Genomic DNA, 27,079 nt, shown 5'->3' with positions numbered 1-27,079 from the left:
CGAGAGTGGTGGGCAGACAGCCAGAGAAGCAGACAGACAACCAGAGAGAGGCTGCCAGCCAGTCAGGGAGGAGCAGACAGGCAGGCAGACACCATAACAGGAGCGAGCAGGTAGAGAGGCAGGCGGGAGCCAAGGAGGCAGAGCGAGAGAGGTCGGTGGGAGAAGAGAGGAGAGGAGAGGCGGCCGGGCAGAGGGGGACATGGGCGAGAGGGAGAAGGAAGCAAACGAGCAGGTCCACACGCACACCGCACTCGAAGGCGCGACGACTGTGGGGACAGGGGCGTGTACCTGCAGCTCCTGGCACGTGGCGGCGGGTGGGTGTGGGTGCTGGGCGCACGGGGAGGGGGCACCGAGGCAGGGAGGCCGCGGCACACACGATGTGCAGGGGTGGCCCACATCCACGTGGGGACACTCCTCCCTGACACACGCCGCGGAGGGGCCAGGGAGAGGAGGGAGCCAGGCACACAGGAGGAAGAGACAGACACATGGAGGCAGAGCCCGGAAGACAGAAGTAAACAGAAACAAGACAGAGGTGGAAAGTCACTTAGGGGTGACAGAGCCTGAGAGCCGGAGGGACGGAAGTCAGTGTCACCGAGGGAATAAAATCCCACATACAGAGAAGCCCCCCCGTACAGAAAGAGGGGGCTACCCAGATGGCCTCGCACAAAGAGACTGAGAGAAGGAACAGAACAGAATGGAACAGAAGAGGGACAGGAGTAGACTCGGCACGGACTGACACAGGAAAGACTCCCAAGGGCCAGGTCAAGGAAAAGATGGAACATCCTCGCTCGGTCAAGTGCATCAGTGTGTGTGTATGGGGGGTGGCGTATCAATAAAGAACATTCCAGCCTCCTAAGCAAACAGTGGCACAGTATTCCCTGTCATTACTACTTTCTGCTTGCTGGCTACCTACCCCTCCCGCCTGAGGAGCTCCTGAGCACTGCTGGTGCTGGGGGGCGGGGGAGGCTGGCAGCTCGGCTCCAGGGGTAGAGAAATAACCCAGGAGAGAAAGGATTCCCGGGCAAGGGAGGGGAAGCAAGGAAGGGGCAAAGGGAGATCAAAAGAATGGGAGGAAGTTGGAGTTAGGAAAGGTGACAAGGACAAGAAAGGGTAGAAGTGAGCTTTTCGCCCTCCATCCTCGGCTGGCACTGCTCAGGATGCAAGTTTTAGAGGACTTCCCTGGTGGATCTCTGGATGAGAAAGCTACTTTGGGACACCTTTCCAACCTTCCATCTGATTCTCGGAACCACTTCTAAGATAAACACTGGGGTACAGTGGGACATCATGGGCCAGGCAAGTGGGATGCAAATGACAGGGGGACCCCTACCTCTGTCTTTTTCTCAGTCCCAGAGACTTTTCTGTTTCACCGCACCTCAGTTTCTTCTACTTTACCGGTGTCGGAGATCATGGAGAAAGGGAAATATACTGCAACGGGAGAAAAGAGAAAACAATTTCACAATTTTTCAGACTTGACTCTTTCCCCTTTATTCTAAAAATCTGTACTCCTGACCCCTCAATTAATTTCCCAAGTCGGATGAATTTTATAGTCGAGCCATTGGGGAAGGGGAGGGCGAGGTAAAGCAGAAAAGAGTGCAGATAAAATTTACAACAATTATAAATCACTGAAAAGGCTGGGCAAAGGGGAGAATCAAACATGGACTCCTTTGGAAAAAAAAAAAAACTCAATCATCGTATCTATTCATATCTCTCCCCCAAAAGTCACTAGAATTTCTGTCACTTTTTTAAAAGAAAGGGGAAAAAAAGCCAGCCCCGCTCCTCACTTGAAGGATACGTACACAATTAAATGCGTTTTGACTTCAGTGAGGTATGTAGAAACAGAGTTATATATAAACATATATTTCATCTTTTCCTTTTCAATGCCTGAAGGGGAAAAAAAAAAACCTTCACATCAAACCACTCCCTTCTGAAGTATTCAGAAAAAAAAAAAAAAGCTTTTCTTTAAGAGAAGGGAGGTGGGGAGGAAGAGACTAGTAAAGAAAAGAAAAATATTTAAATCTAGTTGGACTAGTATCTAACTAGTTAACCTTTAACAATTTATGCTGATGTCAGACTGAGCATGAGTACTGATTAATGCCCCCCCTCAAATATTTTTTATAGGGGGGAGTTAGAAAGAGCAGCCATTTTTGTTTTATGCAGAAATCCTTCATGCCCCCCCCAACGCGCACACACACACTCACACACAGAGTACACAAGGAAAATATCTCTATTAATCTGTGCACTAATCAGTTATGAAAAAAGGGAGAAATTTGTGGGTTTCTGGGTAGAGGCTTGGAGATGGGGGTGTAACAGGGAGGAGAATGGGGGGGTGAAAACTGAAATATTAAGCCAGCCATTTTGTTTTAAAAGGGGATTTTTCCCCCCTCTCCCTTTCTTCATGGAGGGGGTGGCGGTGCTGGGGGGGGGTTGTTTTAAAAATAATTTCAAGGCGGCCATCTTAGTGCCTCAGCTCTGAGAAATATTTCTGAGCGCCCCCCTCAGAATTTAAATATATTTAAAGCAACGGAGAGGGGGGCAGAGAGAAGTCGAAAACTTTTATATATATATATTTTTTTAATCCCCCTTTCTTGTTCTCTTGGGAGGAAGGGGAGAGGGGGGGGAAAAGTCTCTCAGTTTTTTCCAAGACAATTTTTGGGGGTGGTTCGGCCCCCCTCCTCAGCCGGCGGCCCCGAGGGGGGGTTCTGGAGGGGGGTGGCCCGGGGGTTTGGGGGGCTGGGGGAGGCGGTGGGGAGGAGGAGGAGGACGCCGCCGCCGAAGAGGAGGAGGAGGAGGAGGAGGAGGAGGAGGAGGAGGAGGAGGAGGTGGTGGTGGTAGCGGTGGGGGAGGCGGGCGGGCGGTGGGTGGGGGGGTGGTGGGGGGGCCAGAGCCACAGGATGGCTTCCCCTCTGAGGGACGAGGAGGAGGAGGAGGAGGAGATGGTGGTGTCGGAGGAGGAAGAAGAGGAGGAAGAAGAGGGCGACGAGGAGGAGGAGGAGGTGGAGGCAGCCGACGAGGACTACGAGGAGGACGACGACGAGGGAGTGCTCGGGCGCGGGCCGGGCCACGACCGGGGCCGCGACCGCCACAGCCCCCCCGGCTGCCACCTCTTCCCGCCGCCGCCGCCGCCGCCGCCGCTGCCCCCGCCGCCGCCGCCGCCGCCCCCGCCGCCAGGTAAGCGGCTGCCCCGACTCCCCCCCTCCCCCAGCCCGAGCGGGAGCCGCGGGCGCGCGAGGCCGGGCGGGGGCGAGGCACCCACCGCGCGGCCGAGCCGAGGCGAATCCGGGGCGCGGGGCGCCAGTCTCGGGCCCGGGGCCCCGCGGCGGGCCGGGCGGGCCGGGCGGCGGCGGGCGGGCGGGTGGCGGCGGCCGCCGGGCCAGGCCTCTTCCCCTCCCCCGCCGCACCCCTCCCCCGCCGCCGCCGCTGCCGCCGCTGCCGCCGCCGCCGCCGCAGCCTCCGCCGCCGCCGCTGCCGCCGCCCGGGCTGGAGAGCGCTGGGCGCGAGCTGCGCGCGCGGACCGGGCCACTCGGTCGCGGCTTTCGGGGGAGGAGGAGGAGGAGATTTTTTTTTTTACCCTCGGCGGGGAGGGGGTAGGCAGGAAACGGCCGCGGCGAAGCCAGGGCCCCCTCCCTGGCCGAGCGAGGGACCGCGGAGACCCTGGCGGCCGGACGGCGGCGTGGAGGAGGGGCGCGTGGGGGAGGGGCGGCCGCGCGGGCGCCCCTCGGGCTCCGGCCCGAGTGGGGTTGCACTGAGGTAACGGGGGGTTTCCGCGTGTGGAGCGGACCGCGGGCCTAACCAGCCCCCCCCTCAGGAGTGGGGCAGGCGCGGGTGGGGGTGGGGGTCGGTCTCCATCGGACCCCCACCTGCGGGGACCCCGGCGCCCGCCAACTCCGGGGCGTGCGGTGGCACGTGGGGGAGGGGTCGCGTGAATGTCTGCGGGCGGCTCGGGACCGGGGGCAGGTGGTGGCCGCACTCCACGCAGACCACTTCCTGGAGTCAGACTTGATCCTACCGCCTCTCCCCCCAGCTCGTCACAGGGAGAGCACTCCTTTAAGATTGGGGAGCGCGGGGAGAGTGTCTGGGAAACCAGATGCCCCCAACTCCACCCCCTTTATCTCCACTCTGCTCCGGGCTCTTTTGTGTCAAGTGCGGGCCCCCCCCCCCCCCAGCGTGACCCCGTCAGTCTGGGGTGGCCGAGCTGCCCAGCTGTGACGCTCACGTGGCTGCCATTCACTGTCACTCACTCTCTCGCTGAAACCACCCGCACCTTGATCACGCCGGGGGGCGTGAACTGCCCACCCAGCTGTTGTGCGGCTTGACCGTCACTCGGCACCCCTCCCCCGGGATGACAAGTCACCCGGCCGCTCTCTGGGCAGTTCCCCCAGGAGTGGAAGGGGCAGAGTGCTGCCTCGCATGGGGAGGGGGGACAGCAATGGCCCCACTCAGACCACCCTCCTAGTGGAGTGATTGCTAATCTTCTTGAGGACAGGGGAGCATCCTGGGGGTGCGCACATCTCCTGCTTGGGGCACGGAAGGGGACATCCACACCCCCAGGCCTCTGGGTGCCATGCAGCACAAATGCGCCAAACTTCAGGACGGCTAACATCACACTCTTTGTAAAACTGTCACATTGATCTGTGTGGCTTAAGTAGCAATGTTCCTGTTCAGTTGAGACCACCTTTGAGGGAGTATGGGATGCCTCTGGGGGGGGGGGCGGAGGAGGGTGCGTGTATGATGGAAACAGGGACCTCCCCCCCCAGGCTTGTCTGAAAAAGGGAAAAGTTTTTAGAAAGTTATCCCAGAGAACCCACCGATTTGCAAGAGGGAGAGGGAATAAAGAATTGTGGGGAGGGGGATGCCTGGAGCCCCGCAGACGTGCTAAAAAGAGAAAGAAAGGATGTCAGGTTGTGTTAGGGCACTATTTGTATGGCGAACTTGGAACGTGGTATTTGGGGGTTTCTGATTCCGAATTTGGGGATGTGAGAGAGGCGCATGAAAGAATACGAGGTCGAGGTGGGTCTTTGTGTCAGTCCTCCCTCCCCCTCTTCCCCTCCGCTCTCTCAACAGCCGAGAAGAAACGTCAAATGTTTTTAAAAATTTGTGTTTGAAATGAAAACCCACCTCCTTGCTCTCCCCGGGTCCCTTGTATTCCCCCCCCCTTCAGCGCTCCGAGTCAATTGAGTGACCCAGATGCACCCCCTCAGATGACTTTCTGAGGCAAAACTTTGGGGAAATATTTTTGGGCCGCTTGTTATTTCTGTCTACCTAAGTGTGGGCAAAATAAGCCTCCTCGAAGGAAATGTGTGCGGGCTGCCCTCCCTCATCCTTCTTCAGAATATGAATTTGCACGTATTAGAGGTCTATTGTTTTTCATTCCGACTGCTTTGATTCTCACCATTTTGTTTTACATTCTTACCCAAGACCAATTTTATCCCTTCCCCCCCCTCTCGGCTCCTTACATTGTTAAACGTTTAAAATAATAGCACTCGTGTTGGTGGGGGAAGGGAGCAGGAAGCCAAAAACTCATTTCTTCTCCCTCCCCCTTCTGGCAAGTCTCGAGAAATAATATAACATAATATATAGATGTGATTCCTTGGGGGTGGGGGTGGGGAATGATTGTGGGTGGTGCGGAAAATTCTGGTAGTTTCTTTGCAAAAGGTCTGAAAATACAAACCCACCCCCTGCATGCAGTACGCATGTGCAGCAGACCTATTATGGTGGTGCGTTGTGGGGGAGGGAGGGGAATTTGAGAAAAAATAAATATATGTGTGAGAGATTGATGGTGAGATTAGAGGGAGAGCGGGGCGGGCGGGAGGTGCGGCCTGGGCCCGGCTCCGCCCGCCTCCCCCCTCCCGCCGCCCCGGCGCGCCAGGCCCCGCCCCCGCCGCGCGCCGCCCTCCGCCCCCGCCCGCTTCCCGGGATCGGAGCCGGGTGTGGGAGAGTCTGGGCGCCGGGCCAGCATTGAGTGGCTGCTGAGACCGAGGTTGGGACTTGGGTTTGCTTTATTGCCCTCCCTTTCCCTTCCTCGCCGCTCCACGCTGCCTCTCCCCGCCGCCGCCGCCGGCCTCCCGAGTCCCGGAGCCTCCTGCCGGGGCGGGGAGCGCAGCGAACTGGCGGCGAGGCCCCCGGGGCAGGTGCCCCAACCCCCGGCGGGGCGGGTGGCGGCCCAGGCCTCGTCCCTGACGCGGAGCCAGTTGGCCTGCCCCTGCCACCGCCCCGGCGGCCTCCGTTTCCATGTTCACATTAAGCGACGTCCCGGGGGTTGGGGAGAGCCGGCTGCTGGGGGCGGGGGGGTGGGGCATGGCGTCTTGCTGACTTCCTACTCCAGTCCGCACGCTCTTTGCACGCCTGGGGCCGGCTGCTCGCGCGCCCCCCACCCCAGCCCCGTCCTAGAGGGTATTCCTGCACCAGAGGACACTGTATGCTGGCGTTCTGAGGACAGGTAGCGCTGAGGAAGGGGGCGCCGGGATCCCGAGGCAGTGGAAGCAGTGTTAATTGTGGCTAATTTTCCCTTCGCTGTTTTGGGCCGAAGGATTGTGTGTCCTAGAGCAAGGGGCTGGGCCAGGCCCAGGCTTTCCTCCTCTGCCCGAGCGGGACAGGTCTGGCTGGTTAGTCTAGTGCCTAATGGAGGGAGGGAGGCCAAGCAGGGCCCCAGGTCTGTGGCATCCGTGTCCTCCCCGGACCGGTGGGGATCATGGAGAATGGGGGGGGGGACACATCAGGGAAGCCCCGGCCCCGGACAGAGACATCTGGGGAGAAAGCCAGGGACCCAGCCCTGCTGGAAGCAGGTACAGGCTGTCCTCTGGATTTGTGCTCAGGACTATGTGCAGACTTGTGCGGCCGAGAATGCATATGCTGGGTGTGTCTTTGTCTCTAGCTTTGTCTGGGTCTCCCCTGCTGCTTATGGATCAATGGGACTAAATTTGGAGGCAAAGGGTGAGAGCAGGGGACAAAGGGGAGGGCCCCTGAGTTCTCAAAGGGAGCAGGGGTATGGAAATAGCTTTGAGGGAAGGTTCCAGGCTGCTTGGGAGGAGGAGGAATGTTTAGGTAATTGTGGAGACTGCTCCCGTAGGGTTAGGGTGTGATGGACGAGCCAGACGCTGTGGTCCTGTGGGCAAGATGTGAAAATGACTGGCAAGGACTTCTTTTTCTCCAGGGCTGTGTTGGGGTGACAGGAGGCTTGGCGATCATCTGAGGAAGTATAAATAGAGGCCTCCCTCGTGGCAGAGAGGATGTGAGGGCCCCGGGTGTTAGTGTGAGATCCCAGGTGTCCACCTTTGGCTCTCCCTTCTCAGCATCTGGCTTAGGGAGCTGCCAGCTTGTGTCTCCCCACTCCAAGTGCTGGGGTCAGGCCAGGCCAGCAGCTGGGCATGGCTTCCCCAGTTCCCGGGCAGGATGCCAGCTGGCTAAGTGAGGGGGAAGGCAGGAGGAGCCCTGGCGGCGACTGAAAGGACCTGCCACAGTCAGAGCCCATGGCCTAGAGCCTGCTCCCTTGTTAGTAGGAGGGGAGAGGAGGGAGTGGTTTGGCTGTGCTTCCCTTCTGACCCCTGACCTCCCATTCAGAACCCAAGCATCCCAGAGTACTCGAAACACTCTCTGTTTGCACCCAGTGAAGGGAGGCGAGGTTTGGAGGAGTTAATGCCCGAGTTCCTAGAGAGTGGGAACGGAAGAGGTGAGAAGGCCTGAGGCCCAGGGGCCGTAGAGTCGGGGAACCTAGTGGCTTAGGTTCTCTGGTGCTCTCTGCTCCAAAGATAAGGATGACATCCGGCTGCTGCCTTCAGCATTGGGTGTGAAGAAGAGAAAACGAGGACCCAAGAAGCAGAAGGAGAACAAGCCAGGAAAACCCCGAAAACGCAAGAAGCTTGTAAGTGTTAAGGACTCCTGTCTCCATGGCAAGGCTCAGCAGACCTCTTCCCAGGCACCCGCATTTTCTCCAGTCCCGGTCCCGATGATTATCGAGGGTGGAGGGTGGAGGATGAGGGGGCATCCGGAAGTTAGGGAGGTCTGACGCCCCCTCCCCCCTCTGGCTGGCCCGTAGCTGCTGGATCTGGGACCGTAACCTCAGTCACCACAACCCAGTAAAGAGCCCCCCCCCCGCTGTCCACGTGATTCACCTTAGCAGCAGTGAGCCCCCGTTGACAGGCTTTCAGAGCCTCGCAGCCCCATCTCCTTGGTGGTTTGTTTAGTTCTGCGTGCCTCAGTTTCCTTGTCTGCAAAAAACAGCAGATCAAAATAGATGAGTTACTACCTCTAGAGCACCGTTGTGAAGATTAAAAGGGGTAATATATGTTACGGGCTAAGAATGGTTCCTGGCACATGGTAGGACTGAAGAAATGTTATTTTTATTTCTCTCCCTCAGGACAGTGAGGAGGAATTTGGCTCCGAGCGAGATGAGTACCGGGAGAAGTCAGAGAGCGGAGGCAGCGAATATGGAACCGGACCAGGTCGGAAACGGAGGCGGAAGCACAGAGAAAAAAAGGAGAAGAAGACAAAGCGGCGGAAAAAGGGGGAGGGAGACGGGGGGCAAAAGGTGAGTAGAATTAGGGAGTCGGGGGGACACACGAGTGTTGAAGACGGGCCTGGCGAGGGCGGGAGCATCCCAAGGAGGGGTGCTCATTGCAGAGGCTGTGGGTGGGGGAAGTTAGTGGGTAGAGAGGGAGGCATGTGGGGGCCCAGGATGGGGGCTGGAGAAGTGACGGCCTCCCCGAGTCCACCCCCCGCCCCCGAAAGCCCCCTGACACCCGGTCTCTCGCAGCAGGTAGAACAGAAGTCATCGGCAACTCTACTTCTGACCTGGGGCCTGGAGGACGTGGAGCATGTGTTCTCCGAGGAGGATTACCACACACTCACCAACTACAAAGCCTTTAGCCAGTTCATGAGGTAGGACAGGCCAGCGGACACTTTACTTTGGGGGGCGGGGGGGTGGTGAACCCCTCTGGAATCGGATAAACGCTCAGACGCTGCTCCCCAGAGAAGCGCACAGCACAGACCCGCCACGCTCGGCACGTAATGTCAGAGGATTCCTGGACACCTCAGGGTTCGAGGACCCCGGTCGGGAACCCTTCACGAGGGGGCCGGGGAGGGTCATAATGCCAGTGCTGGGTTCGAAATCTCTAGTGATAGAAGACAGTGAGGGCTGATGGCCCTCGCCACTCCAACCATTCTGGCTCCCCCCGCGTGACTCCTCTCTCGACTGAAGCCCGGAGAACATCACTGTTGCCCAATTTCCTTTGCTCGGCTATCAAGTCCTCTCTGTCCCTGGCTTAGGACCCCGTGGTAAAGGCTCACGCCCTGCTGGCTGCAGAGCCTGGGCTTCGGGGACTCCCCGAGAAGGGCAGACTGTGGCAGAGCTGCCTTTCGGGGATCAGGCACTTTAGAGAGCCGCGGGCCTGGTACTGTCTTGGACACCTTACCTCTTTGCTTTTCAGTTTTTGAATCTGTAACATAGGCATGGTCACGGTGTGCCCCTCGTAGGGGTCTTGTGGAGATTTGCTGGGGTGAGGAGAGCCGGGTGCACTCAAGGCCTGGCCTCCCCGCCCCCCAGCGAGTGTTGCATACCCGGTACCTGTCATCAGTACCCTGTCTTTCCTGCCTCACTGCTGAGGACCGTGCTCCTGTGAGCACCGTGGTCGCCTAAGTCCTCACGAGAGTTTAACACCCCACCACAGAGCCTAACCTGCTTGGCCCATCAGGCTCTACGTGCTGGGACCCTTCCTCAGGGCCCATGGAACTTACTTGAAAAATGCAGAGAATCCTAGCAACTTGCAGTATCAGAGGGACGTGGCAGTGTTCCCGGACCAGCTGTGAAGGTCCCGTGTCTTCTGCTTCTGTATTTACAGGCCCCTGATTGCGAAGAAGAATCCTAAGATCCCGATGTCTAAGATGATGACCATCCTCGGGGCCAAGTGGAGAGAGTTCAGTGCCAACAACCCCTTCAAGGGGTCGGCAGCCGCTGTGGCGGCGGCGGCGGCCGCAGCGGCCGCAGCTGTGGCCGAGCAGGTGTCAGCTGCTGTGTCATCGGCCGCCCCCATAGCACCTTCCGGACCCCCCACCCTCCCACCACCTCCTTCTGCTGATACCCAGCCCCCACCCATCCGAAGAGCCAAAACCAAAGAGGGCAAAGGTGAGAAACCCTCTGCTTAGAACAACTGTCGCCCCGCCCTCCAAACTGCACGTTTTCAAGTCAGAGTCTAGAACTTTTCTGTCTTCTCAGCCCCGATTGTTGTAGGGGAAACGCTTTGCGGGAAGAGGTCTCGGGGAAGCCACAGCCCACAGGAGGGTCCAGAGGCCGCTCTGAGCTCTGTTATTCTGGGACGTCATGACGTCTACTTTTTCTGCCTCACCCCACTCATTCAGGTCCAGGCCATAAACGGCGGAGTAAGAGCCCCCGAGTGCCCGATGGACGCAAAAAGCTTCGGGGGAAGAAGATGGCACCGCTCAAAATCAAACTAGGGCTGCTGGGTGGCAAGAGGAAGAAGGGAGGCTCGGTGAGCGGCCCCTCCCCGTCTGCTAAGCGCCCGGGGGTGTCAGGGGCCAGGGGTCCAGACGCAGGGGTCCGTGCGGGAAGCTGGAGCAGGAGCCCGAGGCCGGGGGCGGGAGTGGAACGAAGCCGGCCTCCCTGACCACCACGGGGCTATGGGCAGTATGTTTTGCAGAGCGATGAGGGCCCTGAGCCGGAGGCCGAGGAGTCAGACCTGGACAGCGGCAGCGTCCACAGCGCCTCGGGCCGGCCTGACGGGCCTGTCCGCACCAAGAAGCTCAAGAGAGGCCGGCCAGGGAGGAAGAAGAGGAAGGGTAAGGGGTGCCAGCTGTGTGTGACCTTGTCCGTCTGGCCTCCTCTCGTCCCTTCGGGGCCCCTCTTGTTTCCCCCTCTGACTGCTTTGTTCGGCCCTTCCCTCTCCCATCATCCCTCTCTCTCTCTCTCTCTGTGCTCTTCGCCTCCGCTGGTGTGTATGACAGTCCTCGGCTGTCCCGCAGTGGCCGGGGAGGACGAGGTTGACGGCTACGAGACAGATCATCAGGATTACTGCGAGGTGTGCCAGCAGGGGGGGGAAATTATTCTGTGCGACACCTGCCCTCGTGCCTACCACCTCGTCTGCCTTGATCCTGAGCTGGACCGGGCTCCCGAGGGCAAATGGAGCTGCCCCCACTGCGTGAGTACCTGCTGCCCCCCGGGGACCCACTGTCCGCTTCCTGCCCCCAGACGCCTGGCTTTCTCAGTGGCCGGCGTGTGCGGGTCCAGGATCCTGGCCCCTCTCCCCCGTCCCTCTGCCCCCTCATCAACACGTTTGGAAGCAGTGGTGTCCCGTTCCTTCGTTCCCGCCCGCCTCCTTGGCGCTTCTAGGAGCTAGTGTCCTGTCTCTGTCCCTGTCTCCCGGTCTCACTGCCGTCTCCTTCCTTCCATCTGTGTCTGTGTCTGGCCTTGGGCTCCCAGGAGAAGGAGGGGGTGCAGTGGGAGGCCAAGGAGGAGGAGGAGGAGTACGAAGAGGAGGGAGAGGACGAAGGGGAGAAGGAGGAGGAAGACGACCACATGGAGTACTGCCGCGTGTGCAAGGACGGGGGCGAGCTCCTGTGCTGCGACGCGTGCATCTCGTCCTACCACATTCACTGTCTGAACCCGCCCCTGCCCGACATCCCCAACGGGGAATGGCTGTGTCCCCGCTGCACGGTGAGTCGGCCCTTCCCGCCGGATTTCCTGGCAGCCCCCACTCTTCCCATCTCTGGGATCCCATCGTCCGGCTCCTCCTTCCCCTCCCGTCCCTTCCCTTGGTCTTTGACTCCCTCATGGGACCCCCGTCCTCCTCGTCCTCTAATAATGGGCTCTTTTTGCCCGTTTCCTCCTCGTGTGCGCCTGTCCCCAAGTGCCCCGTGCTCAAAGGCCGTGTGCAGAAGATCCTGCACTGGCGGTGGGGGGAGCCACCCGTGTCCGTGCCAGCCCCTCAGCAGGCCGATGGGAACCCCGATGCCCCGCCGCCCCGTCCTCTTCAAGGCCGATCGGAGCGAGAGTTCTTTGTCAAGTGGGTAGGACTGTCGTACTGGCACTGCTCCTGGGCCAAGGAGCTTCAGGTATGCGGCCCCTCCTTCCCCCTCTCTGTGACCCCCTCTGCTCTTCTCACTCATCCCTCTGGCTCTGCTGTTCCAGACCCTGCGCTCGCCTTCGCTTCCCACCTCCGGCCCTCACAGCCTCCCTCCGTCCTTAGTCTCTGCAGGAGGTTCTCTCGGCCTCCACTCCTCTCCGCCAGCCTCCCTTCGCTTTCTGCCGTCAGTCTCTCCGTGTTCCCTGCTTCCTTTAGCCTGTTACGTGCTCGCCCAGTTCGCTTTGCCTCTCTCCTGCCCACAGTCCCCTGTCCCCTTCGGTCCTCTTCGGATGCTCGGACCATCTTGTTCCCCTCCCTCTGTGCCCCGTCAGTTGGAGATCTTCCACTTGGTGATGTACCGGAACTACCAGCGGAAGAACGACATGGACGAGCCCCCGCCCCTGGACTACGGCTCGGGCGAGGACGACGGGAAGAGCGACAAGCGCAAGGTGAAGGACCCGCACTACGCAGAGATGGAGGAGAAGTACTACCGCTTCGGCATCAAGCCCGAGTGGATGACCGTGCACCGCATCATCAACCACAGGTGAGCCCCGGCCGCGGCTCGGCCGCCTGGGCCCGGCCCGCGTCGGGCTGTGTCCACCGCCCGGCACCTGTTCCGCCAGCCCTCGGGCCGTCTCCCCAGTGGGGGCGGAGAGAAACCAGGCGGAGCGGCCGGCCCGCGCGACCCCTTCACCCCCGCCTCTGATCTAATGACTCGCGAGTGGGTATCGGGCCATGAAGGCAGACGTGAGAAACACGGTTCAGCCAGGCCGGTGTCTGTCGTACTTCTTTCTTCGTGGTACTGGTTACCACCGAACGTTCTTCTGCATGCGCGTGCCCGCCTGGTTCGTCGCTGCCTTCCGCAGTCGAACGTGAGCTCCGTGGGCACGGGGTCCATTGTCTTGTTCATCCGTCACTGAATCAGCACCGCCTGGAACGGGCCTTGCACCCAACGGGTGTTTAGTTAAGACTGATTGGACAAAGCCAGGGATGTTTTCTGATCGCTGATTTTTAAGCAGGGGTCTTGGAAAGGGTGGGGCAGTACTTCAGCCATCCTAAGTTCCCTCCCAGGGGCCCCCCATTGCGGATTAGGTGACAAAAGCTATCTGTTTGCTGATAATCGCATTTATGACGATTTTTTCGGTCTCGTGGTCCACGTTATTTTTCTCCTCCTGCTCCTTCTCTTGGTCTTCTGCCCCGCAGTGTGGATAAAAAGGGGAATTACCACTATCTAGTGAAGTGGAGGGACTTGCCCTATGACCAATCCACGTGGGAGGAGGACGAAATGAACATCCCCGAGTACGAAGACCACAAGCAGAGCTACTGGAGACACCGGTGAGGGGCCAGGCCCTTGGGGGGAGGGAGTCTGAGGACGGGGGCGAAAGCCACCCTTCCAGGGTAAGAGGAGGTCCAGTAGTGACAGACCCGCCCTGGAATCCAGGGCAGTGGCAGCCGGCGCTAGGTTGTCTGGGGCGGGACTGGTAAAGAGACTGTGTGAGGGACAGACGTCAGGTCCAGCTGGAGTCACGGGGAAAGGGGATGCTGAGGACTGGGGAGGGTGGGCTCTGCAGGTGAAAATCCAGGGGTGAAGGTAAAGAGGCTGGGAGGAAGGAAACGTGAGAAAATCAAGTTTAAGGGAGTGGGAGGTAGTTCTGGAATGGGTTCAGGAGAGAGCGAGGTCCCGAGGAGCAGGCCTCGCTCAGACCCGCTCTTTTCCCAGAGAACTGATTATGGGGGAGGACCCTGCCCAGCCCCGCAAGTATAAGAAGAAGAAGAAGGAGCTGCAGGGAGACGGGCCCCCCAGTTCTCCTACTAACGATGTAAGTCCTTCCTCTCAGCCTCTCTCCCGTTTCTAGAACCATGGCAGATTGCCCAGGGGCTACTGACAGGACTTCCCCGAGTTTCAGCACCCTCCCTGAACAGTGTCCAGCCTTGCCCCAAGCGTGGCTAGGAACTCTGGCTAAAGGGCCAGAGAGCAGCTCGAAGCAGCAGCACCCAGGCCCCCTCCCCACCAGCTCCCTTCCTCGTGCCACTGCCGCTGCTGCTGCTGCTGCTGCTGCTGCTGCTGCTGCTGCGTCTGGCTTTAAGGAGTGAGGGGGAGGGACTGAAGCTCAGGCCTCGCGGAGGGAACCGTGATCCAACTTGATCTCAGTGCCAGCAAGGGGGCGGAGGAGCCCTGACCGTTCCCTTCAGCTTTCGGACTTCTTGACTCCGCAGCCTACAGTGAAATATGAGACCCAGCCACGGTTTATCACGGCCACCGGGGGCACACTGCACATGTACCAGCTGGAGGGCTTGAACTGGCTGCGCTTCTCGTGGGCCCAGGGCACCGACACCATCCTGGCTGACGAGATGGGGCTGGGCAAGACCATCCAGACCATCGTGTTTCTCTACTCGCTTTATAAGGAGGTGCTGGACGAGGGGGCCCCTGAGGGACTGGGGAAGGCGGGAGCGGATGGAGGCTGAGGGCGTGGGAGGAGTGCAGGGGGAGGGCGGCAGCCAGAGGACTGGGGCGACTGCCTCAAGCCCCGACTGACGGTCCCCCCAAACCTCGACTCCCAGGGCCACACAAAGGGTCCCTTCCTGGTGAGTGCCCCCCTCTCTACCATCATTAACTGGGAGCGGGAGTTCCAGATGTGGGCACCCAAGTTCTACGTGGTGACGTACACGGGTGACAAGGACAGCCGGGCCATCATCCGTGAGAACGAGTTTTCCTTCGAAGACAACGCCATCAAAGGTGGCAAGAAAGCTTTTAAGATGAAGGTAGGCCCCTCGACTTCGTCTTCTTGGAGACCCCCAGATCTGGTGTTTCGTTGCCCCCCACTGGGATTTCAGTTCCTTTGTTCCCCTCTGAGTTTTCTCCTCCCCCCGCCTGCCCCACCCCTGCCCTCCTGTCCTGGAAATGTACACTTCTGTCTGTAATGGACTTGGGGTAGAGGTTGGGGGCCAGGTCCAGTCATCCCCGTGTGGACCCCACGTAGCAGGGTGGGGTGTGTGGCCCCCCTTGGCAGTCGCAGTCGGGATGGGGGGGTCTGGGTGAAGAACAGGGGTGGAAGTCTGGGTGCCCGTGGGTCGGGCGGCAGCCTCACGGACAGTGGCTGTGTTGGCAGAGGGAGGCCCAGGTGAAGTTCCACGTTCTCCTAACATCGTATGAGCTAATCACCATCGATCAGGCAGCGCTCGGATCCATCCGCTGGGCCTGCCTCGTGGTGGATGAAGCCCACCGGCTCAAGAATAACCAGTCCAAGGTGAGTGAGAGGCCCACACTCCGAGTCTGGCCGTGCTTCCAAGAAGGAAGGTTCTGGACTTCCCGCAATCTGGAAAGGGGAGGAGTCCAGGTTGGGGGAGAGAGAGGACTGGAGATTCGGGGCCTCTAGACCCAAAGGGAACGGGAAAAGGCAGGCACTGTGGCCCAGCCACTTGCCAGTAACGGGCCCGTTCTCCTGCGTCTCCTTGCCCCATGTTCTAGTTTTTCAGGGTCCTCAATGGCTACAAGATAGACCATAAGTTGCTGCTGACCGGAACTCCGTTGCAGAATAACCTGGAGGAGCTCTTCCACCTGCTAAACTTCCTCACCCCGGAGAGGTTTAAGTAAGGGACCCGCCAGGGTGGCCTGCGGAGAACGGCAGCGGGCGGAGGCTTCCTCTAAGTGAAGAAGGGAGCCCGAGGCCAGGGCCAGAGAACCCGATGGCCTGTTCAGTTCCTTGTCTCCTTCTGGCTATTAGCAATCTGGAGGGCTTCCTGGAGGAGTTTGCTGACATATCCAAAGAAGACCAGATTAAGAAACTGCACGATTTGCTGGGGCCGCACATGCTGCGGAGGCTCAAGGCGGACGTCTTCAAGAACATGCCGGCCAAGACGGAGCTCATCGTGCGGGTGGAGCTGAGCCCTATGCAGAAGTGAGCCGAGAGCTGGGCCGCCGGGACGGGGGGCCGCGGGCGGGGGGCAGCCTCCTCACTGCTCCCTTTGTCCTGTCTCTTCCGCGCCCCCGCGCTGGTCTCCAGGAAGTACTACAAGTACATCCTGACTCGGAACTTCGAGGCCTTGAACTCACGAGGTGGTGGGAACCAAGTGTCGCTGCTGAACATCATGATGGATCTTAAGAAGTGCTGCAACCACCCCTACCTCTTCCCCGTGGCTGCTATGGTGACGCACGGGCTGGGGGCTGCCCACATGCCGCTGTCTGAAAACGGGGTCGGATGGGGGGGGGCGCGAGGCAGGCCCGGAGCTGGGCGGTGGCCAGGCACGGGGTTGCCCAGGGGAGCGGGACGTGAAAGGGGCGGAGGCTGGATGTGGGCTCCTGGCTTTCTGGGCTCGCTCCCTGACCCCCGCCTCCTTTCTGTGCCCTTCTTGGCAGGAGTCCCCCAAACTCCCCAGTGGGGCCTACGAGGGTGGGGCACTTATTAAGGCGTCCGGCAAGCTCATGCTCTTGCAGAAGATGCTACGCAAGCTGAAGGAGCAAGGACACAGAGTGCTCATCTTCTCGCAGGTGACCCGCGCGCGGCTGGTGCCACCCCTAGGCCGGTCCCCCACCTGGCTGCCGTGGCTGCCGTGCCGTGAGAGGCAGGGAGCTGGTACTCCTGGGAGGTTCTGGTCCGACGGCCTTCATCTTGGTCCCTGAGCCCTGTTCTTAGCCGCAGGCCAGTTTCTGGAAGCCAAATGGGTAGCAGGGGGAGGGTGAGCCCGTGTCCCCTCGGGGTCATCCCCTCAGGGTCGTCTCCAGGACCAGTGGTGTTTCTTAACCAGGGGAGAGGAGATGAGAGCACGGAGCTCTTGGAAATCTGATGGAAGCAGTGGGTCTGCCCTGGACAGATTTTCAGAGCCTCCGTAGATGTCCCCGAAACCTTCTCGTGGGTCTCAGCGGGGAACCTCTGCCTTAGGAGAAGTGGTGCGAAAAGTCGAGCGAGTGTGCCACGAACGTGGGGCCAGGAGGGGCTGGGGCAGGCGAGCAGTGCCAGGGAGCGGGCGCCAGGGCCCGCGTCACAGCCGAGGCGGGCGGTGGCGGTAAGGGATGGTCAGGACACACCGGGCCTGGCCCACTGCCTCGTCATTCCAGACTCCGTCCTTCTGTCCCGCTGTAGATGACCAAGATGTTGGACCTGCTAGAGGACTTTTTAGACTACGAAGGGTACAAGTACGAGCGCATTGACGGCGGCATCACGGGCGCCCTGAGGCAGGAGGCCATCGATCGGTTCAACGGTGAGGGGGAGTGTGCAAGGCCCGAGCCACCTGTGCCTAGGTCCCCGGCACGGAGGGATTTGCCACCTAGCTACTGAGGTGGCCTTATTGTGGTGTGCGTCCAGGGGGCGGCTGGGAGTCAGCTGCCCAGCACGGCTGCCGAATCTGGCTCTCCCCTCCTAGCTCCTGGGGCCCAGCAGTTCTGCTTCCTGCTGTCCACCCGCGCCGGGGGCCTGGGCATCAATCTGGCCACTGCCGACACGGTCATCATCTTCGATTCTGACTGGAACCCCCATAACGACATCCAGGTGGGAGCTCACCTCCTGGAGCCCCCGCCCCCATTAGCAGGGAGATGTGGGTTCACCGCGGAGGGGGTCATGGCTTTCCAGGGGCAGAGGACCCTTCCTTGCCAGCATCCTCTCCCCAGCACGTGGGCCCGGTCTCCAAGCTACTGCCCTGGCCCATCCCCACTTCCGCCTCCTGCCCCCGCAGGCCTTCAGCCGCGCTCATCGCATCGGCCAGGCCAACAAGGTGATGATTTACCGGTTTGTGACTCGCGCGTCCGTGGAAGAGCGGATCACACAAGTGGCCAAGAGGAAGATGATGCTGACACACCTGGTGGTCCGGCCCGGGCTGGGCTCCAAGGCGGGCTCCATGTCCAAGCAGGAGCTGGATGACATCCTCAAATTCGGCACCGAGGAGCTGTTCAAGGATGAGAACGAGGGTGAGAACCTTCCCCGCAGCTTCCTGAGGGCAGGGCCCTGCTCTCCCGGGTACGCTTGTCCTCGGGAGCCCCCAAAGAGAAACTTTCCTGTGCGGCACATGGAGGAAGGATGGCCTTTTCTCTTCCGAGGAGGCTTGGAAGCCAGAACAGTTCTCCACGGACTCCCCGGGGAAGGGCCTTCTCCCCCCAGCACTCCCGTGAGAAGGAAGCAAAGTCAGAAGGCTTTCCATGACCTTCCTCAAGTTCCGGCAGAGGCTCTAGTTGGAACTCAGAGTCCCTCTTGTTCCCTATTTCCACCAGGGGAGAACAAGGAGGAGGACAGCAGTGTGATTCACTACGACAACGAGGCCATCGCTCGGCTGTTGGACCGGAACCAGGATGCGACGGAGGACACGGACGTGCAGAACATGAACGAGTATCTCAGCTCCTTCAAGGTGGCCCAGTACGTGGTGCGGGAGGAAGACAAGGTGAGAGGCCGGGGGCCAGATGCCGTCTATCCCGGGCCACCTCTGCAGGGCGGTGTCTGTAGACTTGAAGGGGAAGAATCCCCCCCTTCGCTCTCGTTTTTCATCTGAGCTCTGACCAAGGCAAAACAGCTCCTTGGTCTGAGGTGTGAGACCAGCCTTTGGGGGGAACCTGGGCGGAGAAAGTACCGACAAGCACACAGGGTGCCTGTCAGAGCAGGAGGGGCGCGGAGGGTGCTAGAGGACAGGTTCAGGGGAGACGTGGGAGCAGAGAGGAGAAGCTCGTTGCGGGTAAGAGACAAGGAAGACGTGCGGCGTCCAGAAAGCCGAGCTGAGGAGGCCGGGCGGCAGGACAGTAGGGCTGCGGTCGCGCTGCGAGCGCCGGGCGGCGGCGAGGGAGGCCGCGAACGTGCGTTGTGCTGCCCTGCAGATCGAGGAGATCGAACGCGAGATCATCAAGCAGGAGGAGAACGTGGACCCCGACTACTGGGAGAAGCTGCTGAGGCACCACTACGAGCAGCAGCAGGAGGACCTGGCCCGCAACCTGGGCAAGGGCAAGCGCGTGCGCAAGCAGGTCAACTACAACGACGCGGCTCAGGAGGACCAAGGTGAGGACCGCCTGAGGGAGGGCCCGGAAGGGGAGGCTGCCGACGAGCCTGGAGGCCCGGGGCACGTCGAGGGAGAGAGGGAGGCCTCGGGGTCAGGGTCTCGGCCGCTGAAGGGCCAGGAGCTTAGGAAGGGTCTGCAGGAGCTGCCCGGAGGCTGGGTGCACCAGCCGGCGGCCGCAGAGAGCCCGCGGGACACCCAGGGTCCTCGCCTGGCGCGGGGCGGTGCCCGGGGACCGGCTGCGTGGCGAGTGGACCCGTTCAGGATATGTGGCCCCGAGCCCGACAGCATCTGAGGGGGCTTCTAGGCAGAAGGGGCCCCCACGCGGGCTAACACGGGAGCCGTCCCTGACCGCAGCGCCCTCTCCCCACAGATAACCAGTCCGAATACTCCGTGGGATCAGAGGAGGAAGATGAGGACTTCGATGAGCGTCCAGAAGGTGGCACCTGTTTCCCTGACTTCCTGCCAAAGCTCTTCCCGGTCCTCTCTCTGATGTCCTTTAAGTCCCGTTTTTCTACAAACGTGCTTTTCTGTCGATTAAGTAGAGGTCCCAGATAAAAAGGACGAAATGTCCATAATTTCTCCACTGTTAAAATTGGGAGTATAGAATCATACAGGCTGAGATGCCTAGAAGAAAAATCGGGAGAGTTTACAGTTTACGTTCGCCCTGGTGGTCTGGCTACTAGTTCTTTAACGGGAACCGTTTCTTCTAGACCTGCTCCGTGCGTGCGTAGGTGGAAAACACTTGAAAGGAAATTAGGAGTGCCTCAGACGTGACCCAGGCCTCCCCTGGGTGCTGCGTCTTGGGGTGTGGAGGCAGACTGAGGGGTGGAGGAGGTGGGGGCTCTCCCCTAACCAGGCCACCCCCCCCCCCAGGGCGGCGACAGTCAAAGAGGCAGCTTCGGAACGAGAAGGATAAGCCGCTCCCTCCACTGCTGGCTCGAGTTGGGGGCAACATTGAGGTGGGAGCCGGCCTTAGGCCCCGCGTGTCCCCCTCGGGGGTGGGGTCTCGAGGCGAGTCACTGAGGGCGGTCCCAGCACTGAGACACCGCCCTCCCCTCCGGCCCCCAGGTGCTGGGATTCAACACCCGACAGCGGAAGGCCTTCCTCAACGCTGTGATGCGCTGGGGGATGCCCCCCCAGGACGCCTTCACCACTCAGTGGCTGGTGCGGGACCTGAGGGGCAAGACGGAAAAGGAGTTCAAGTGAGCGCGGGTGCCCCGGGCCCAGCTGGCTGGAAGGGTGGGAGCTCAGGCGTTCACGTCTTCCGCTCGGCCGCCACATGATGTGACCTTACTCAACTGACCACCACGCTCCCGGCCACGCGGCGTTACGTGGCATTTTCCGGCTCGGTTTCCTGGGGCGTGGGCTCAGCTGCCCCACCCCCCCTCAGCCGAGCCTAGAGCACAGAGGCCTGGCTTCCCCCCCATGGGAGAGGCACCTGAGACGGGCACCTTCTCCTGGGCTGTCTTCGCCTCACATTTACTGGCAAGGGAGCTGGTGGACAGGATGACGAGCTGACTGATGGGGCCTAGGAACGAAGGACCGAGGCCAAGGAGACTGGGGAGAGACAGGGGCAGAGGCGGCAGGGTGTAGAGGGCTGCTCGTGGTGAGGTTGGGAGGCCCTGGGCAGTGTAGGGTTCGGGGCCTCAGTAAACCCTGTGCCCCCCTCACCACCTCGCCTCCCCCCTGAGGCCCTCCTAACCTGCACCCCCCCACGCTTCTCAGGGCCTATGTGTCTCTGTTCATGCGCCACCTCTGTGAGCCTGGGGCGGACGGCTCGGAAACCTTTGCTGATGGCGTCCCTCGGGAGGGCCTGAGTCGCCAGCAAGTGCTGACCCGAATTGGAGTCATGTCTCTAGTCAAGAAGAAGGTACCAGTCTGTCCTTCAGCCAGTGTCAAGCTGGCCACCCAGGCCCTGTCCCCTCCCCCCCCCGCCTGGTATCCCGAGTTCTGGATTCAAGCTGGCGTTAGAGCTTCCTCTGTGTCCAGTGCCTGCAGCTGACCCGTCTCTACACCCCCCTGCCTCTCTCAGTGCCTGCACTGACCTTTCCCTACACTCCCCTGCCCTGTGCTCTCAGTGCCTGCAGCTGACCCGTCCCTACCACCCCCGGCCCCTCTCAGTGCCTGCAGCTGACCTGTCCCTACCACCCCCTGCCCTTCTCAGTGTCTACAGCTGACCCATTCCTACCACCTCCTGCCTCTCTCAGGTACAGGAATTTGAGCACATCAATGGGCGCTGGTCGATGCCCGAGCTGATGCCCGACCCCAGTGCTGACTCTAAGCGTTCCTCCAGAGCCTCCTCTCCTACCAAAACATCTCCCACAACCCCTGAGGCTTCTGCTACAAACAGTCCTTGTACTTCTAAACCTGGTAATGGGGGTTGGGACAGCAGGAGAGGTGGGGATGGGGCTGGTGCCCCGCAAACAGGGATTGGAGTCAGGGTGGGGGTTTCTGCCTCCTCACTCTGTCTCCACCCTCGTAGCTACTCCAGCTCCAAGTGAGAAAGGAGATGGTGTGAGGACACCTTTTGAGAAGGATGAAGCGGAAAACCAAGAGGAGAAGCCCGAGAAGAACAGCAAGACCGGGGAGAAGATGGAGACGGAGGTGCGTGGCTGCCCGGCTCCCCAGAGGGGAGAGTGTGAAGGCCAGGTGCCTGGGGTTTCTCTGCTTCATCCTGACTCCATCCCGACCCCTAGGCCGACGTCCCTAGCCCAGCTCCATCGCTTGGGGAGCGGCTGGAGCCAAGAAAGATTCCTCCAGAGGACGAGGTGCCGGGAGTCCCTGGAGAAATGGAGCCTGAACCTGGGTACCGGGGGGACAGAGAGAAGTCAGGTGGGTGCATGGGCTTAGGGGTGACGAGGGGCTTAGAATCTGGGAGCTCCCTCTTCTGGGGTCAGGGAATGAGGGTGACATCCTCCCTTCCTGTCCCCTGCCCCCCCCACAGCCACAGAGTCGACGCCAGGAGAGAGGGGGGAGGAGAAGCCGTTGGATGGACAGGAGCACAGGGAGAGGCCGGAGGGGGAAACAGGGGATTTGGGCAAGAGAGGTAATGGGTGGCAGCCCTGGTGCCCCGGGTCCCTGAGGGAATTGGGAGGCGGAGTCCGGGGGAGCCGACGCCTGGGTCCTGGGGGGCAGCTGTTCCAGGGCTAGTCCAGTACAGGGCGTAGTTTGGGGGCTGGGAGGAGCCCGCGCGCAGGAGTGAGCTCTGCCCCATCTGTCCTAGCAGAAGACATGAAAGGGGAGCGGGAGCTGCGGCCGGGGCTGCCCCGGGACGAGCCGCGGCCCAACGGGCGCCGCGAGGAGAAGGCGGAGAAGCCCCGGTTCATGTTCAACATTGCAGACGGAGGCTTCACAGGTGGGGGCTCCTCACTGGGCTGTGCTCGCCCTCCCGGGCCTGCTCGTGGTGCCTGAGGCCTCCCGCTGCCCTTCGTTCCAAGTCGCTGCCAGTGGGGCGGGCACGCATCCCCGCCCTCCGTCCTCCTTGGCCTCACTCCTAACTCCAGAACCCTCTTTCATCCCCCTTTATTTCTGGTCCGAACTTGAGCCTTGTTTGTAACCCCTTTTGCTCCTCACCGCAAACCTAACCTTTCCCTCTTCCTCCTAATGAGCCCTTGGTCCTGTCGCGCTACTCAGGTCCCTCATCTCTGCCTGTTCATTGAGCTGGCCTTGGGTCCCAGACTCCTGACGCCCCATCTCTCTCTTCGCCCTGCTTTTCAGAGCTTCACACACTGTGGCAGAATGAGGAACGTGCAGCTATTTCCTCGGGGAAACTCAATGAGATCTGGCACCGAAGACATGACTATTGGCTTCTAGCTGGCATTGTCCTGTATCCTTCGATACAAATGCAAGAAAAAAGTGGTTTTCTCAATCTGGAGAGGGGCCGAGTCCACACCCAGGGAAAGGGGGTCGTACCCCACTCTGGGGAGATTGGGCCAGGAGGAAATGAGTGTGGGTAGCGCAGCGCCTCCCTGTTAAATTCCTTGACAGCCCCTTCCTGCGTCGCAGCCATGGCTACGCACGGTGGCAGGACATCCAGAATGATGCTCAGTTTGCCATTATCAATGAGCCGTTTAAAACTGAAGCCAATAAGGGGAACTTTCTGGAGATGAAAAATAAGTTCCTGGCCCGGAGATTTAAGGTGGGGATCTGGGAGAGAAGGGACAGCGTTGAAGAGGGGCTTGGGTCAGAGAGGGGACCAGGTGTGGTCGGAATGTGGGGAAGGCGGACACCTTGAGGGTGACAGCAGTGCTTGAGGCCAAGAGCGGGGTGTACCCTCGTGTCCGGGACTGGTGTACGTCGGGGTCCGTGCCGGGCCCACCCGTGTGTCGCTATGGTGTGAGGCTGGGGTGCTCTGGGCGGGCAGGGAGGGCAATGCGGGTCTCCAGGGCTGCCCCTGGCCCCCCCCCCCCCCGGTTCTCTGGCCCCGCCCTGGCAGATGCCCACACTCCCCCTCCCCTCCCGCCGGGCCCTCAGCTCCTGGAGCAGGCGCTGGTGATCGAGGAGCAGCTTCGGCGGGCGGCCTACCTGAACCTATCACAGGAGCCGGCGCACCCCGCCATGGCCCTCCACGCCCGCTTCGCCGAGGCCGAATGCCTGGCCGAGAGCCACCAGCACCTCTCCAAGGAGTCGCTGGCGGGGAACAAGCCGGCCAACGCCGTCCTGCACAAGGGTAAGGGCCGCGGCGGCCCCGCGCGGGGGAGGGCCCACAACGCTGCGTAAGTCTTCACCCCGCACCCCTCAAAATCTTCCCACCCCTCTGACCCCTTTACCCTCTGAACCACCCCCCTCTGACCTCTGCCCCCACCCTGACCCACCCGGCCACCCCATGGTTTTTAGCCTCTTGGGTTTGTGCAAGCCGGCCCTCATCTGCCTAAGGGCATTCACACCAGCGCCCAGTAGAGGGACCTGCCCCCCTTGCCCAGACTCCGTGAGACTGTGCCGCGTCCCCTCCACAGGGCGGAACTTCTTCGTTGACCCACACGCCTGCCATACTGCTAATAGCACCCTCTCCGGGGCCGTGGCCTGCATATAGTCCCCCAAATCCTTACCCCCGATCCCACAAATCATGTCCCCCTCCCCGTCTCGCTCACCCCACCAGGCAGAAACTACCCCCCGTCCCACCCTGTGACCCTACCCCCTGAAACTTCCCTTTGACCTCCAACCCTTTCTCCCAAACCCTCTTCCCCTGATGATGATAGATTGGACTCCAGAGCCTTCTAACCATCTAATCCTGTCTGACTAGTGACTGACTCCTGGCCCCTTTGATTCCTGTTCCAATTCCCTGAATCTAGAATGCTGACCCTCTAACCTCCCTCCCCCTCACATATTAAAACCTTGACTCCTGAAATCTTTGATACCACTTACCACCTCCCACGTCTCCTGACTATTTCCTCCCCATCATCCCCCCCCCCCAAAAAATGTCACTCTTGCAGTATGGGATGTTCTGACAACCCCCCGCCCCATGTCTTCCAATGTCCCCCCGCCTCCCGTGTCCTGTCCTCTTTCTCCATCTGTCCTCTGCTCATCTGGTCTCTGACTCTTCTTTTTCTCCCCTGAGTCGCTCTTTCTGTCTCCTTCTGTCATTTTCTTGGCCTCTGGTTCTTTGACTTCTCTGTCCTCCTCTCCCCATCTCCTCCCCCCCACTCTCTTCCCCACCCCTCTTTCTCTCCCTTTTTCTGACTGTGTCTGTCCCTCTGACGCCTCGTCGTTTCCTGGCTCCATCTCTCCCTTTCCCTGTCTTTCTCTTGCCCTTCTTTCTCCGTGGCCCGGGCCCCAGTTCTGAACCAGCTGGAGGAGTTGCTGAGCGACATGAAGGCGGACGTGACCCGCCTGCCGGCCACGCTGTCCCGAATACCCCCCATCGCAGCCCGCCTGCAGATGTCCGAGCGCAGCATCCTCAGCCGGCTGGCCAGCAAGGGCACGGAGCCTCACCCCACACCGGTAACCCTCTTTCCCCCTAACTCTAGTGGTCCCTGGTGGTCCTCCTCCGGCCCCCACACGCACGCTTCCGGCAGCTCTAGACGGTGTGCAGAAACGACTTGCTGGGACCCACTCCTCACCCTCGAGTCTCCCTGCCTGTATGTGACCCCCTCGGGAATTCTGGAGCGTGACCCGTTTCTCTCAGCTGCTTTCTCTTAGACTTCGGAGCCTCTCACGTGGGCTTGCTCTCTCCTCCAGGCCTTCCCCCCGGGGCCCTACGCTACGCCTCCGGGGTACGGGGCGGCCTTCAGCGCCGCCCCCGTCGGGGCCCTGGCCGCCGCAGGCGCCAACTACAGCCAGATGCCTGCAGGCTCCTTCATCACAGGTCAGCTGGGGACTGCCCACTCCCTGCTCTTCCCATCTCCCCCTTCCGAGATCCGGCCCTGCCCAGCCCCCCTTTAACTGCCCATCTCATGTCCTTGCAAAGTGTCTACCGTTCTACGGGACGGAGTCGTGCTGAGCTTTGTTCTTCCCGCCCTCACTTTTCTTCCATTCCCACTGTCCAAAGTGCCACCGAGCGTGTCAGTGGCTCTGGGGCTAGGTACCTCTCCCCCCAGTCTCCCCCGTTTGTGTTACCTCGGGGGGAGAGAATCAGAGATCAGGAAGGGGGGTATGGTGAGAGTCGGCACAGGGGGTCTATCATGGGCACGGGGGACTCTTAGGGACTGGGGTTCGCCCTGCTCCTCCCACCCCTGCCGCCCTGGGAACTAGCAGTGGCAGGAGGTAACCTAGCACTAACACGCTGTGGTCAGGAGGCAACGTTTGGGAGTGAAGCCGGGATTCACTTCCTTACCCCCTTCCTGAACAGCCGCCACCAACGGCCCTCCAGTGCTGGTGAAGAAGGAGAAGGAAATGGTGGGAGCACTGGTGTCAGACGGGCTGGATCGGAAGGAGCCCCGAGCCGGGGAGGTGATCTGTATAGACGACTGACCGGATCCCAGGCCTGCGCATCACCCAGGCCCCGTGCCCGAGGCCGACCCCCAGCTCCGGCTCTGGGACCTGCTGCCAGTCCTCCACCTTCCCCACCCCTTGGGCCACCTCTGGGCTAGGAGCCCCTCTGCCCCTCTCTGCGACTCCTCTCTTCAAGAAGGGCCCTTTGTCTCTCTCCACTCCCATGCACCTTTCCCACCGCGCTTTGAAGACCGTGCTGGTGAGAAGAGGTCTGGGTGGGAGGCGGTGAAGCAGGGTCTTCCAAGTATCTTTATCCCCCGGCGAACACACGCGGCTTCCCAAGAAGTGGTTGGGGGGAGGGAAGAGGTGGAGCCTCCCCCGTCATTACTCCTGCAATACGAGCTCCGTCAGAGGGCGGAGTAGCCGCCTGGCCTTTAGGAACCTTGGTGGGGAAAAGAGCTTTGAAGAGAGGACGGGACTTTAGAGAGGGAGGAAGGGAAGAGGAGGGGGGCTGCATGTTTCCTTCCCCTACCTCTCCCCAAAAGGAGGGGGGAGCAGTTACGAGGGAGGGAGTCAATTGCTGTTCAGCCTCAGAATAAAGGCGCCGCTCGCCGGCTCAGTTACCTCCTGCGTACCAGCATCTTGTGTTGGGGATCTGCCCCCTCCCCAGGGACCAAGGCCCCCCCCCCCCACAGAGCGTGATGGTTGGGCGACACTCCCTCAAGCCAAAGAGGAGCTCCCCAATCTGTTCTAGGGACCCAGGTAACCTAGAAAGGGTGGGAGAAAATGCTACAGGCCAGAAGCGGGGGAGCCCCCAGCCCTGGGGCTCAGGTCCTTGGAGCACTTCTACCCTCCCTCCTGAAGGCCTAGATACGGACTGAATTTGAGTGCATCAGGCAGGGGGTGTAGTCGGGGGACTGCCTTGCCTTTGGGACCAGAACAAAATAGTGGAGGGCAGGCTGGGGAGTCATGGACACGTCCTCCTCCCCAGGAGGGGCCGGGGAGAGTGGCAGTTTGCATGGCGAACCCCCCACTTCCTCTTCGCTGCCCCTTCACATTCTCGCTGCCCCTTTCCCGGTCTCTTCACACCCACTCCTGGGCTGTCCCAACCCCTCTTCTGTATCAGGTGTATTGGTTGTACATATAAATTATACTTTCCTTTC

The 27,079-nt window shown here is 60.6% G+C and overlaps 1 protein-coding gene, 1 long non-coding RNA gene and 1 other non-coding gene across 16 annotated transcripts in view; 2 read left to right on the top strand and 1 right to left on the bottom strand.

Annotated features, from left to right (window-relative positions):
• LOC113271173 (uncharacterized) overlaps nt 1-3,340 on the bottom strand; it is a 19,291-nt gene extending 15,951 nt beyond the window's left edge. For both annotated transcript variants that reach the window (XR_008959030.1, XR_007191764.2), the window contains exons 1-2: nt 3,254-3,340; nt 1,328-1,425 (exon numbers count right to left, since the gene is read on the bottom strand). This is a non-coding gene — a long non-coding RNA (uncharacterized LOC113271173). The remainder of the gene's footprint in view (nt 1-1,327; nt 1,426-3,253) is intronic.
• On the top strand, nt 2,885-27,079 carry CHD3 (chromodomain helicase DNA binding protein 3). 13 transcript variants are annotated; one of them, XM_057311338.1, is made up of 40 exons: nt 2,885-3,168; nt 7,746-7,858; nt 8,354-8,524; nt 8,753-8,874; nt 9,834-10,117; nt 10,351-10,481; nt 10,638-10,788; nt 10,954-11,147; nt 11,429-11,662; nt 11,857-12,060; nt 12,404-12,615; nt 13,275-13,406; nt 13,792-13,891; nt 14,289-14,480; nt 14,634-14,834; nt 15,182-15,319; nt 15,541-15,662; nt 15,797-15,970; nt 16,076-16,217; nt 16,429-16,560; nt 17,153-17,270; nt 17,433-17,557; nt 17,742-17,973; nt 18,274-18,440; nt 18,868-19,045; nt 19,417-19,482; nt 19,920-20,005; nt 20,115-20,248; nt 20,772-20,916; nt 21,254-21,416; nt 21,529-21,650; nt 21,743-21,878; nt 21,991-22,092; nt 22,270-22,401; nt 22,764-22,872; nt 23,052-23,184; nt 23,520-23,761; nt 24,823-24,986; nt 25,224-25,350; nt 25,834-27,079. In XM_057311338.1, exons 1-40 carry the CDS (start codon nt 2,892-2,894, stop codon nt 26,072-26,074), a joined length of 6,348 nt encoding a protein of 2,115 aa, XP_057167321.1. In that variant the 5' UTR covers nt 2,885-2,891; the 3' UTR covers nt 26,075-27,079. The 13 variants fall into 13 exon arrangements, with proteins under 13 accessions (XP_057167321.1, XP_057167323.1, XP_057167324.1 ...); XM_057311340.1 differs by having other exon boundaries at nt 8,750-8,874; nt 10,650-10,788; XM_057311341.1 differs by having other exon boundaries at nt 8,750-8,874; nt 10,972-11,147.
• On the top strand, nt 20,389-20,527 carry LOC113271358 (small Cajal body-specific RNA 21). Its single transcript, XR_003322128.1, has one exon. It is a non-coding gene; the product is annotated as a small Cajal body-specific RNA 21 (non-coding RNA).

Source organism: Ursus arctos, unplaced genomic scaffold, assembly GCF_023065955.2.
Source record: "Ursus arctos isolate Adak ecotype North America unplaced genomic scaffold, UrsArc2.0 scaffold_14, whole genome shotgun sequence".
NCBI lineage: Eukaryota > Metazoa > Chordata > Mammalia > Carnivora > Ursidae > Ursus > Ursus arctos.
Note: the sequence above shows the minus strand (reverse complement) of the source record. Positions and strands in the feature narration are given on the sequence as shown.